Here is a 12363-nt window from a genome sequence, read left to right on the forward strand (position 1 = left end):
TCTCAGCCCTTTAGCACGGCACAAATACACAGGTCCTAACACAGAGACTCCCCAGCTTCTCTGCCAGGTGGAGGATAAACCACACCCAGAGAGACTGTTGGCTGGGTTTTATATTGGCCAAAAGACCCGTCCTGGAGCGTGGGGAGCAGCCACCCACCCAGCACTTTGGCTACTCCCAGTAAGAGTCAGCCCAGATCGGCTTTACAGCCATACTAACAAAAAACGTGTCATTCAGCACTAGCTGCTTAAAACTACCGGCTCTTACCTCACCGAGGCCAAGAATCTCAGTGACCCATACATTCCATTAATGACTGCGCCTTCCTACAATATATATATTCGGTAGCTGGTAAAGTTACTTTCCTAGAAGATATTAGAAGAAATATAATTTACCAGATTGGTTCTCTTCTTTACCACTTTGTGTGTTGGTTTCTGTTTTCAAGAGTAATTATTGTTATCCATTTCCTTCAGTTGCAGTTTTCTCTCATCTCCATGCTTGAATCCTACTTCATGGTTTGTCATGTGTCTGCTGACCCATCATGCCTTAGGGCAGTGAGATGTTCCCTGACATCAGCAGAACATGTGACACAACCATGCCTTTTGTTCTTGCCAATGATGCTCCATTGCAGGAAGTTAAAACTAAATATCAAAACTGATTTGCCACAGGGTGACTACAAAGGCTAATAACTTTAGAATAAAGAAGTTTTGATAAATGGTGGTATGAAACTATAATAGGGATACATAACCAGTCATGGCTTTCAATACTTTACACTTGAATGCTATTGGAGTAAGAAAAATCTCATTATTTTGTCTTTCAGGAACATTGTGATTGGAAACATGGCAGCCCCATCTCAGTACGTCCTCCCCAATGACCTTCCCATTGCTTTACTTGATTGTGAAGAGGCCTTCTCTCTTCTGTCAACAGAGGAGAAGCTTTACACCCATTTTTTGTCAAGAGCGTCATTTTATGGTGGATTAATAGTTCTGTTCCAAACGTCTCCTGAATCTCCAGCCATATACATCCTGCTTAACAGGCTCTTCAGGGCACAAGAGCCCTGTGTGTTGCAGAAAGTGGCCCAGTGCCAGGGGATGACTGATGAGGAGTACCAGGTATGTGCTTAATCATGTACTTGTCTTAAAGCATGTTTTATTACTCTCCGTTATTTAATAGTTGGTGCCAGGATTAAACAACAGATATTAAAAATTCATAAAAACAAAGGTTCTCCTTTTGGAGACCCTCCACTTCTTATTCTACCCTAGGGACATTGTGTACAGCAATTCCCTATTATATATGGGGTAATTGATTGCCTGCGGTAAATTGTAAAAATTTGTATTAGGCTAGTTTCACACTACCACTTTGTATCTGGCAGGCTGTTCAGGCAGAGAAAGGAAGCTTAAACATTACCGTCCGGCCCCATTAACTATAACTGGGACCGGTGGAGATCCGGCCGCAACCCATCAAATATATGCCCAGTGGTTTACTTCTGGCCAATTCTCGGCATATTTTTCGAGTTTGGAAGTCTCCACAACAGCGAACATCTTAGACTGATAGGACAGGGGGAAAATACAGGTTTAAAACCCACACCCTCCATTCAAACTCCAGTGTATTTTAACGAAATCAGCAAACACAGAACAATATACCGTAACCAAATATGAGTTTTGGATGGAAAATCTAAGGCCTCATGCATACGATAGTAAAAAAAAAAAAGTCAGTTAAAAACGGACATGCTGTCAGTTTTTCATGGTCATTTTGCGTCAGTGTGTGCATCCATTTTCTGGCCGTGTCAGTTTTTAATGTCCGTTTTGCATCAGTTTTTCATGTCCGTTAAAAATGGACATGAAAAATGGATGAATTTGATTGGCAGTTATTTCTACACCCACAGGATGGTTGGCCCCCAGCTAAAATAATGTCCCCTATAGTGTAGGATTTTTATTTTTTTATGCTGCCCCAGCTTTACTAATGCCCCCATGTAGGCCCCCAGCTAAATAAATGTCCCCCACAGTGTGTATAATTTTTTTAACTGCCCCTAGCTTTAATAATGTCCCCCATAATTTATATAATGCCCCCATAGTGTTCCGCAACAAAAATAAAAAAACAAAAAACCCTCACCTAATCCACATTCTTGGGCTGCAGCAGTCCCTTCTCTCTTCACAGAACAGGACCTGCCGAAGGTGCTCGATGACGTCACTGCGCGCTCCCACGTGGCTACATCGCCTCGCAGGTCCTTCGGCAGGTCCTGCTCAATGAAGAGAGAAGAAAGAGACTGCTGCACCGCGAGCAAGTGGATAAGGTGTTTTTGTTTTTTTAAACCCCTAAACGGCCGTTAGACGGGTGCACTCCTGTCGGCCGTTAAAAACTGTCCCATTGATTTCAATGGGGTCCGTCCGGTCGTGAAAACGGCCAAAGATTGGACATGTACTATTTTTGGACGGACGCTATTTACTGGCGTTAAAAGAACGGCCATGTGAATAGCCCCATAGACTTTCACTGGTCTTAAAAATGGCCGCGTGTGCCTAATACTTATTTTCCAAGTCTACTCCAAGACAGCACGCACCTGAGAATTAACAAAGAAATGATTAGGGTGGGATAATAGCACAAAGGACTTTGTGCCCAAAGGCTTCATAATACAAAATTTTAAGTTTATAGTGCTTGGTAAAGGTGGAGGTCACTGTTATGGGGGCACAGCGCCCCCCTCTCCCCCAGTGCCATCCATAGCATAGCGATGAGCTGTGTAGGAGTCAGTACAGGCTTCATACAGAAGCCTGTACAGTGAATAGACGACCAGCGGTCCCACGCGTGCGCACAAGTGTGCAGGTATCGGGACCAAGCAAAGCCAACAGGAGGCCATGATGAAACACGGTCTCCTGCTTCTGAGAGGAAGAGAAGACGCCAAGGGACCAGGACAGCAGAAAACACCAAAGGAGCAGTCACAAGACCGTGAAGAGAATCCAAGACAATGCTCCTGCTGCTGGGGGTAAGTATGGTTGCCTTCTCTCCACAGTTTAGATTAAGTGCATTTTTTTTTTTTCAGGTAGGATGGGTAACCCCTTTAAGGTAATGCAAAAGCTGTCTCCCAGGTTCTTTTAAGTAGGCCGGTCCATAGTTTTTGCAAAGAAAAATGAAGTAAAAGGACCTCAGTTAGGAAGGAAGACTAATGAATCTTTTGATGCATGTGTCTTTACAGAGGAAGAGGTTCTAAGTCATCTGTCTAAAATTAATACAAATAAGTCACAGGGGCCTGATGGGATACACCCAAAGATATTAAAAGAGCTCAGCGATGAACTAGCAAAACCATTAACATATTTATTTACCAATCACTGGTAACAGGAGTCGTCCCAGAAGATTGGAAATTAGCAAATGTTGTGCCCATTCACAAGAAGGGTAGTAGGTAGGAATCGGGCAACTATAGGCCAGTAAGCCTGACATCAATAGTGGGGAAATTAATGGAAACCATACTCAAGGAGAGGATTGTGGAACATCTAAAATCCCATGGATTGAAAGATGAAAAACTGCATGGGTTTACTTCAGGGAGATCATCCAACACCAATAAATAACTCGCAAGAGTGAGTGCCCGTGCCGAACCTGCACGCAAAGTAGAACACCAAAAGAGGGAAGAGGCTGGCACAAATGAATAAATAAATATAAACTTTATTGAGGTCTCAACACGAGACAATATAAGATAAAATACAGATAAGGGATGGTATAGTGGTAGGTATAGAACACACTGGAAGAAATATATATATATATATATATATATATATATATATATATATATATATATACGGCACCACTAGTATATAGACATGTACATACGATTAGGAATATCCAGACTAATTAAATCATGTAAATAGCATAATGAATAACATGAACCGGATACCTAAAAAATATATATAGAGGCCAAGCCACGGTTAACAAGCCAGAATGGAGATCCAAAGAGTATAAAGTGCAACCATACATAGAACCTGGATAACTACAACTGAGCTGACCACAATGGAGCCATGGCATAAGTACCTGAGTGGTGAACCAGAACCCCAACGCGCGTTTCACGTAAAGCTTCTTCAGGGGGAGAAGGTGTGTATGTGTAGAGGGAACTAATAGGAGGGCTTTTATAGCCATATAATTAAATAGACCATAAGCAGATGAGATGTGTGGCCACACAACATGGAAGCGATCCGAGTGCGCTCCAGTATGGAACGCATCGCATCACTTCTGGTCTTTGGATGGAACGCACAAGCGTCGTGGAACGCAAGGCGTCACTTCCGGTAAATGGAAATGGGAGACAGACGGCATAGCAGACAGGGAACTAGAAAACATACAACAAATGAATGGAGTGATGACGTGAGGAGATGCTAAATGTTGATGACAACTGAATGTGCCAAGGTGAAATTAATACGTTAGAAGTATAGAAAACGAGCTGACCGGAAGTGCACATCACAGGCATGGAACGCACGAGGCAATCACATGACCCGTGGAACGCACATAGCCGGACGTGTAAACACATTATATGAGGCCAGAACAAGTATGGCCATAAGTAGTGATAATGTAAAAAGGGGTGATTATACCATAAGACCTATGTGAAGGGAATAAATGATAGTGATATTATAGCAGGATAAAGAAGACAAATCTGAGTAAATGCTGGCCGTAGCCAGACTGTGGTCAAGATAAATGAGACCAGTGACACATAAAAGCAAATATTATACTAAATGACACAGTGAAAAAAAATATATATACCAAAAACAAAAAATATATATGGTATATAATAATAATAATGTTAAAAATTTATAAAGTGCTAGCACCAGATATATATAAAAACAGGAGGAATCCATAGCCCCTGCGTATGAAATGCATGGATGTGTACCGGCCGGTATCGCACCCAAGCATGTAATAGACACACATATACATATAAAACAACAAAGGAACACACAGAATTAAACCATGAATAAAATATAAGCATAGAGATGCAGCACCCACGATCAAGAGACCGTGGAAAATATTACAGGAAGGGAGCATAACTAAGACCCTCATTAAGTCCATATGGAGTAACTGTATTAAGTTTAAAAATCCATTTAGCCTCGCCTTGGGCTAATAACCGCTTCCAATTACCACCCCTACTACCGACGAACACCCTGTCTATGCCTCTTACCTTAAGAAGGGAACCATCACAGGCATGATGCATCTTAAAATGACGTGGAATCGTCTTCAGACAGGTGTCGTCCTCTTCATTCACTGCAGACTGTATCCCCAGGACATGCTCTCTGGTTCGGCGCTTCAGTTCCCGTGAAGTAAGCCCCACATATAAAAGTCTGCATGGACAACTCGCCACATATACCACACCGATGGTATTGCAGGTAATTGTATGAGTAATTTGAAGTCTTGTGGCCTGTGGAGTCAGTGAAAGAAGTTGTAGTGAGAATATTGGCGCAAGCCGCACAGTCGCCACATGGACGACAACCCCATTTGGGACCCTTCGACCCAAATAATCTAGGGGGTGTAATAGCCTGATGATGGCTATGGACCAAGGCATCTCGGATGTTACTATCTCGTCGATAAGTAAGGGAGGGTCTAGGTGGAAGATGATGTTTCAAAATGGGGTCCATATACAGAATATTCCAATGTGTTCTCAATGATTTCAGTACTGCATTGTGGCCAGAATTGAATGTGGTAATAAAACGTACCATGCTATTTTGAGACTTTTTTCGTCCCCCTGGGAGATTCAGGGAGATCATGTCAAACTAATCTTATTGATTTTTTTTTTTTTATATTTTTTTATTGGGTGACTAAAATAATAGATGGCGGAGGTGCAGTAGACCGCTTATCTAGACTTTAGTAAGGCTTTTGATACTGTCCCACATAGAAGGCTTATCAATAAATTGCAGTCTTTGGGCTTGGACTCCCATATTGTTGAATGGATAAAGGACAGACAACAGAGGGTTGTGGTCAATGGAGTATATTCAGACCAAGGTCTTGTTACCAGTGGGGTACCTCAGGGATCTGTTCTGGGACCCATATTTAATATCTTTTATCAGCGAAATTGCAGTAGGCCTCGATGGTAAGGTGTGTCCTTTTGCTGATGACACAAAGATTTGTAACAGGGTTGATGTTCCTGGAGGGATACACCAAATGGAAAAGGATTTAGGAAAACTAGAGGAATGGTCAAAAATCTGGCAACTAAAATTTATTGTTAAGTGCAAGATAATGACCTGGGGTGTAAAAACCCAAGAGCAGAATATAAAATCAGTGATACAGTCCTACCTCAGTATTTGAGGAAAGGGATTTAGGGGTCAATATTTCAGAAGACTTAAAGGTAGGCAGACAATGTCATAGAGCAGCAGGAAATGCTAGCAGAATGCTTGGGTGTATAAGGAGAGGCATTACCAGTAGAAAGAGGGAGGTGCTCATGCCGCTCTACAGAGCACTAGTGAGACCTCATTCGGAGTATTGTGCTCAGTACTGGAGACCATATCTCCAGAAGGATATTGATACTTTGGAGAGAGTTCAGAGAAGAGCTACTAAACTGGTACATGGATTGCAGGACAAAACTTACCAGGAAAGATTAAAGGACCTTAACATGTATAGCTTGGAAGAAAGACGAGACAGAGGGGATATGATAGAAACTTTAAAATACATAAAGGGAATCGACAAGGTAAAAGAGGAGAGAATATTTAAAAGAAGAAAAACTGCTACAAGAGGACATAGTTTTAAATTAGAGGGGCAAAGGTTTAAAAGTAATATCAGGAAGTATTACTTTACTGAGAGAGTAGTGGATGTATGGAATAGCCTTCCTGCAGAAGTGGTAGCTGCAAATACAGTGAAGGAGTTTAAGCATGCATGGGATAGGCATAATGCCATCCTTCATATAAGATGGGGCCAAGAGCTATTCATAGTATTCAGTATAATGGGCAGACTAGATGGGCCAAATGGTTCTTATCTGCCTACACATTCTATGTTTCATAGGTTTTTGGAGCTGAGCGGCATCCTCAAATGGTACATTTTCCTACCTTGGGTGCAGTATCCAAGTCCAAACAAAACCCCCCCCCCCCCCCCCCCTCTTCTAGTTTGGTCCATTGTGCCTGAATCATCTTGTGGACATTGTCTGGGACAGGAAAACTACCTGTCTTTCTCCTAAGCCTCCAAAATCTCGCCTTGGCTGGACCTAGCTTTTTTTGGATTCTCCATCTGAATAGTGGCTCTGATCACTTTAATCAATTCTTTTAAATCTTTAAGGTTGAACAGAAATATCTTATAGTCATTCTTTGTCAGAGGAAGCGTATATACTTGCTCCATCGTCTAAATTGGACAAAATTTGATTTTTGGAATCGATCACTAAAAAAGGCTTTGCAGACAATAAATGGAGTTTGTATTTGGATACAGGGTCACAGGCAGCTACTGCTGTTTTAACCTCTTCTTTGACTAAGACCTGGATTTCATTAAAAAAAAATTGAAGTTTCCATTTCATCCACCATAACGGCTACGGATGAGATTGACCCCTTGACCTCTGTAGGGGCAGGAAATACAGAGAGAGAGTTTAAGAAGCCCCCACCCACTCACCCTCAGTGTTTTTCCTGTCCCTATGGGGCTAGGCTGCACAGAAACTCCTGCGGGAGTTTGAAGAGTTTATTATGTTCTTTTTTTTATTATTATTTATTTAAAGATTGGCTTACCAATCTCCTCCTCAGCCCTCCCGCAGCTTATGCCAAAGCTGGGCTGGGGAGGTTAGCGTGGATCTCGTCTCTGAAGCGGGAGACCTGACTTCACTGTTGCTGGCAAGGTCTTCCTTCCCGATTTATGCGGAAGCAGACCAGCGGGAGCAAGGATGCCGAATGCCGGGCATTGCTCGGGGCTCCGCTGCAATACCGCTACTTCCGGATGGGGTCGGAGCTTGATGGGGTACGCGTCATCACGCTGGTTAGGCTCCTGTGTCGAACCCTGATCACATCAGATGCTGTGCTTTGAATCAAGCGCGGCAGCGCACAGCCAGCGTCTCCCTGTTCTGCAGCAACTCTCGGCTCCGGAGGCTCCTGAGGACCCGTGGCGAATGTGCAGACCCACCTTCGGTAACTCCATCGTGAGTCTCCCAGTGGGAAAACCTGCATCTCTATCTGTATATGTTTTTCTTTTAGTCCATGGGCCTGATTGGGGTTGCTCTTCTTTTACCTAGGTTAACGAAATGAAAGCAGGGGGACGGAGCTTGGCCGCTTAGCTGAATGGCGGCCTGTCACTGAGCTCCTCCCCCTGACTGGCGTTTTAACCCCCATCAAAAGCACTCTTTTTAACCTGCACAAATGGGCAAAGTGGGGAGAGATCGCACCAAGGACCCTGCAGAACCTACCCCGGTCCGCTCCAAACAGCCTGACATGGAGCAATTCTTGAGAAAGCCGCTCAAGAGCCGTGCTGCTGAGACTCCCAAGATGGCGCTGACTGCACGTCAGCATTCTGAAGTAGAGGAATATTCGGAAGCGGGAAGCGCTTCTGACACCTCCGATTATAAGGCTCGCAAACTGGGCGTGATGTTTTCGAAAACGGCTCTTCGAGAAGTCCTGGACTCCGCTGTGGCTCCCTTTTGAAGCAAGACCTGGCTGATATTAAGTTAGATCTACGCAGCATAGGTCAAGAGTGGCGGCGTTGGAAAATTCGCAAGACACTATTATTCTCCGCGTGGGGAAAACTTGTGCGGCACTCCGATCGCATAATGACCTGCTCAACAACGCTCTTCTTCGCATCGAAGATCAGGAAAATCATAGTCACTGAAGGAATATTCGGATTCGAGGCCTACCTGAAACATTCTCATCCGAAGCACTTGAAAAAATCGCGAATGAAATTTTTGCGAACCTCCTGGGTCCTGATAGAGCTGCGAAAATAATTATCGAACGCATCCATCGAGCTCTGAGACCTAAGCCTAAAGTATCTGACCCGCCGAGGGATGTCGTCTGCGGCCTTCTTAGCTACTTGGACACTGCTGCTCTGCTGAAAGCAGGTAGAGAGGCAGATCGCCTTGAATTTGAAGGTACGCCGATTTTGTTTTTTCAGAACTTGGTACCCTCTACATTGGGGAAACGCCGAATTCTTCACCCGCTATTGGAAGTACTTAAAGCCTCAGCCACCCAGTTCAGATGGCTCTTTCCGTTTGGCCTGGCCGTCGTGAAAAATGGGAGACAGATTACCATACGCACTCCCCAGGATTTACATGCTGCCTGGGAACACTTGGGAATTTTGCCAGTTGATATCCCATCCTGGATGCCTGCTGACCAGGGGGATCCCATACCTTCACCTCTAAGTGCGGATCAATGGAACCTCATCTCCTCTGGTAAAGTGGTCAGACCTGGTCGGGACCCTCAGCTTTCTGCTAAATCTGGTCTTCCTCCACCTCATTGAGAGCACACGGTACTTCCTGGATTTCCTCTAAGTCCTGAGCCCCTCTCCAAGAGCACTTCACCTCACGGCCACCCTGCCAGTGGCCACTGATGTTATCCCGATGGCATCTCTTTATACAACGCGAGCAAGACTCTTTCTTTTGCATTCTTCTTAGGACCTTGTTATTGTTATGGTTCTATGGTTTATTACCCCTCACAAGCTGTGTTTAGCCAGCGTCTACTCCTGGTTCACTACCCCTGTCCCCTGATTGCCTCCTTCTGGCCCTCAAGTGTTCTACGAGTCCCCCCGCCTGATGGATCCCGGCCGACCGCTGTTATGAGAAAGGATCACTTCAACATCTGGCGCTTTGTAGAGCTACCATTTATTAGCTTGTTGTTTTGGCTGCTACATTTAACTCTTTGTTTCTTCCCTCTTAATTGCAGATGTTCTTTTATTGTTGTCTTTGTCTTCCTTCCCTCCTGTGTGACCTCCCCTCCCTCTTCCACACTCAACTGGTTTACATGGCGATTGTTCGCATCATCCCTCTCAATTGTCTCAAGATGGCTTCCATTATAGTATCTTCCTTCAACGTTAGAGGTCTGAATGAGCCATGCAAGAGATCCCAGGTCCTATCTCTATTGTAGAAAGACAAAGTTTCCATCGCATTCTTCCAAGAGACTCCCTTCCGGGCGGGTAAGATGCCTAACCTCCCTCATTAAAAAAATAAAAAATTCTCGCAATGGTATCATAGTGCACATAGCTCAGCTAGCAGAGGTGTCAGCATAGCCATTCACAAGCAACACCCCTTTGTAGTATCTGCCTCCTCTTCAGACCGTGAGGGTCTGTTCTTGTTTGGGAAGGGCACCATTGCAGACACGCTGGTTACACTAGCTAATGTGTACGCACCTAACGGAAGCCAGGTCCCATGGCTAATTCAGACCCTTTCATCCCTATCCTCTTTTAAAAATTGTATTTTCATTTTAGGAGGTGATCTCAATGTGTCCCTAGACCCTAGTCTTGACTCCTCCTCTGGGAAATCAGCAGTTATGCATATACGTCTGCGGCGCTTGAAACTTGCCTTGAAAAAATTAGTTGTCTTTGACACGTGGCGCACTCTAAACCCATCAGGTAGGGACTATACATTCTTCTCCCATGCCAATTACTCCCACCATAGATTAGACCACTTCTTCCTGTCCTCAGACCATGCCCAGCTGCTCTTACAAGCCAAGATAGGTAATATCACTTTATCAGACCACGCTCCAATTTTCTTACACATCTCCTTCCGAGAAGGGAATGGAATTGGCGCCTCAATGATACCCTTATTTTAGATCAGACTAACTCCTCAAAACTAGTCTCTTCCCTGACCGAGTTCTTCCAGTGAAACAATGCCGGACATGCATCATCTCCACCCTCTATCGTTTGGGAAACTCATAAGGCTGTAATTCGGGGAGAACTTATTGCCCTCGGTGCCCACATCAAAAAAACAACGCTCCCGAGCTATTACCACCCTCATGTTCCGTATTGAGTCTCTTGAACTTGTACACAAACAATCGCAAGCGCTCAGTTGCACAGCTGAACTTATTGACGCGAGAGCAAAACTTAAGAATCTGCTTAACGTGACCTCGGCCAAAATTCTCCTCCGCTCTAAATTTGAAACCTATGCCCATGGTGATAAAGGAAATAAACTTATGGCGGTGCTGGCTAAAAAACAATACTCGGACTCCTTTTATCCCTGCTATTGTGGTGGCTACATTTTGCATCCTTAAGTCTACCCCCGACATTGCGAAGGCTTTTAGCGCCTTCTATACTGAGCTTTATTACCTCCCTCCCTCCTTGGGTCAATCAGCTAACACCCTCCCGGAGGCCACGGAAAAATTTCTCTCCTCCCTATAACTCCCGAATGTCACCCCGGCTCAAGCTGCTCATCTTGTAGCCCCAATCACAGACTCTGAAGCTCTGAAGGTTCTTGTCTCTATCCCCTCGGGGAAGAGCCCTGGACCTGACGGCTTCCCCATCACCTACTATAATACTTTTCAAAATATTCTAGTGCCACACTTCCGCTCCCTGTGTAACCACCTTCTTAGCAGAGGCCAACTCCCTCCCCAAACGGTTTTGGCCCATATTACTATTATTCATAAATAGAACGTAGACCCCCTAAATTGTGGCATCTACCGCCCAATATCCTTATTAAATACGGATGTTAAATGGTGGGCCAAGATATTAGCTCAGCGGATCCAATCGATTCTCCCTGACATCATTCATAAGGAGCAGGTTGGGTTTGTCTCTGGCAGACAGGGGAACGAGAATACCGTCCGCCTTCTTCATCTTATGAATTTGGCACGGAGCACCTCTATTCCGCTAGCTTTGCTCAGCACTGACGCGGAGAAGGCCTTCGACAGGGTCAGCTGGCATTATATGTCTGCGGCCCTGGCAAAATTTGGCTTCCCTGACCAGTTTATCGCCGCTATTTTCTCCCTCTGCCAGGGTCAAGGTCAATGTCACCCTTTCACTCGCCTTTGCCATATCTAAAGGCACGAGGCAAGGTTGCCCACTCTCCCCGTCCCTCTTCGTCTTCGTTATGAAGACCCTATTATGTAAGATCAGACAAGATCCAGATATTGAAGGCATCAGGGTGGCTTCTTATACCCATTTTACCGCGGCATTTGCGGCTGATCTACTCATTATGACCACTAACCCTATGATTTCATTCCCACGACTACATTTACTATTTGATGCGTTTGGATGGGTCTCTAATTTCAAGATCAATTATAGTAAGTCACTAGCTCTGAATGTATCTTGCCAACCCTATGTAGTCAAGAACCTCAAACGCACCACCTCCTTTACTTGGACCCCCCACGATATAACGTTTTTGGGGATCCGAATCTCAGCCGACCACGACGACTTATTTGATCTCAACTATGCTCCCCTACTCAAATATATTAGAACACACCTGTAGTCCCTTAAACTCCCTTTTATCTCGTGGATAGGCAGGAAGAACTACCTCAAACACTTTA

At 44.5% G+C, this 12363-nt stretch overlaps 1 protein-coding gene across 1 annotated transcript in view; it reads left to right on the plus strand.

Moving 5' to 3' along the window:
* The first annotated feature begins 818 nt into the window (after positions 1-818).
* DPP3 (dipeptidyl peptidase 3) overlaps positions 819-12363 on the plus strand; it is a 180465-nt gene continuing 168920 nt past the window's right edge. Inside the window, exon 1 of the mRNA XM_040409072.1 lies at positions 819-1107. Within this exon, the coding sequence (XP_040265006.1) occupies positions 835-1107 (273 nt within the window). The 5' untranslated portion in view covers positions 819-834. The remainder of the gene's footprint in view (positions 1108-12363) is intronic.

The sequence above is a fragment of the Bufo bufo genome, chromosome 10 (genome assembly GCF_905171765.1).
Source record: "Bufo bufo chromosome 10, aBufBuf1.1, whole genome shotgun sequence".
Classification (NCBI taxonomy): Eukaryota; Metazoa; Chordata; class Amphibia; order Anura; family Bufonidae; genus Bufo; species Bufo bufo.